The 767-nt window shown below is 37.2% G+C and overlaps 1 protein-coding gene across 1 annotated transcript in view; it reads left to right on the forward strand.

Annotated features, from left to right (window-relative positions):
• The first annotated feature begins 519 nt into the window (after positions 1–519).
• Positions 520–767, forward strand: part of LOC103608910 (scm-like with four MBT domains protein 2) — a 17548-nt gene continuing 17300 nt past the window's right edge. The window contains exon 1 of the mRNA XM_008593298.1: positions 520–640. Within this exon, the coding sequence (XP_008591520.1) occupies positions 541–640 (100 nt within the window). The 5' untranslated portion in view covers positions 520–540. The remainder of the gene's footprint in view (positions 641–767) is intronic.

Raw genomic sequence — 767 nt, forward strand, 5'->3', positions numbered from 1 at the left:
TTTGTAAAAAAACCACGTTATTGCAAACGTTGTACTTTAACTGACTTTGGTAACAGATCACTTGTGACACACGAGGACTTCTTACTGTGTCCTGTGTAAACCTGAGTGTGGGGTGCTGAGGTGGAGGTGGGTTTGCATGCAGGGGGACAGTGGAGTGCCCACTGTTACCATGGTGCATTGGGGATTGAAACATAGTTCTATTTGTTAGTGAAAAACGTGTTCATCTTCTTGGTGATAATGACCTATAGAAAATTGATGGTTTTGCTGTGCTGTGACCTTCATTGTTGACCTTGTGCAGAGATGATGCTTTAGTCTTTATTCCTGGAATTTTCTATTATCAAGATGACATTGCATCCTAAATGTTATAATGAAATATCAGCAACACTGATAGGATCATGTTATTTTTGGAGAGTTTAAAAATAAGTTAATATAATTCATATAATTAAAGTGCTCTGATTTTTTTTTTTTTTTTTTTTGATTACCATTAGGTAATTCTTCCTGAAGGATGAATTGAGAGAGGAAGACACTTACTCATTGGGAATGGAGAACAGTTTGCCAGTTTCCAGTATGCAAGACCCTTCGTCTGCACCCTTGGAAAAGCATCTCAGCTCAGCTAATGGAAATGGAGATCTTGATTCAGGTAGGCTTTTGTTTTCAGTATCCATCTGTTGTTTTGATTTATTGACCAGTATTTTTCAGAAAATGTTTAGGAAACAGTGGGGCAACATTTCTAGATCTCAGGATAGTCTGTCCTATTTCTAAAGATA

This window comes from Galeopterus variegatus, unplaced genomic scaffold (genome assembly GCF_000696425.1).
Source record: "Galeopterus variegatus unplaced genomic scaffold, G_variegatus-3.0.2 Scaffold8971, whole genome shotgun sequence".
NCBI classification, from domain to species: domain Eukaryota; kingdom Metazoa; phylum Chordata; class Mammalia; order Dermoptera; family Cynocephalidae; genus Galeopterus; species Galeopterus variegatus.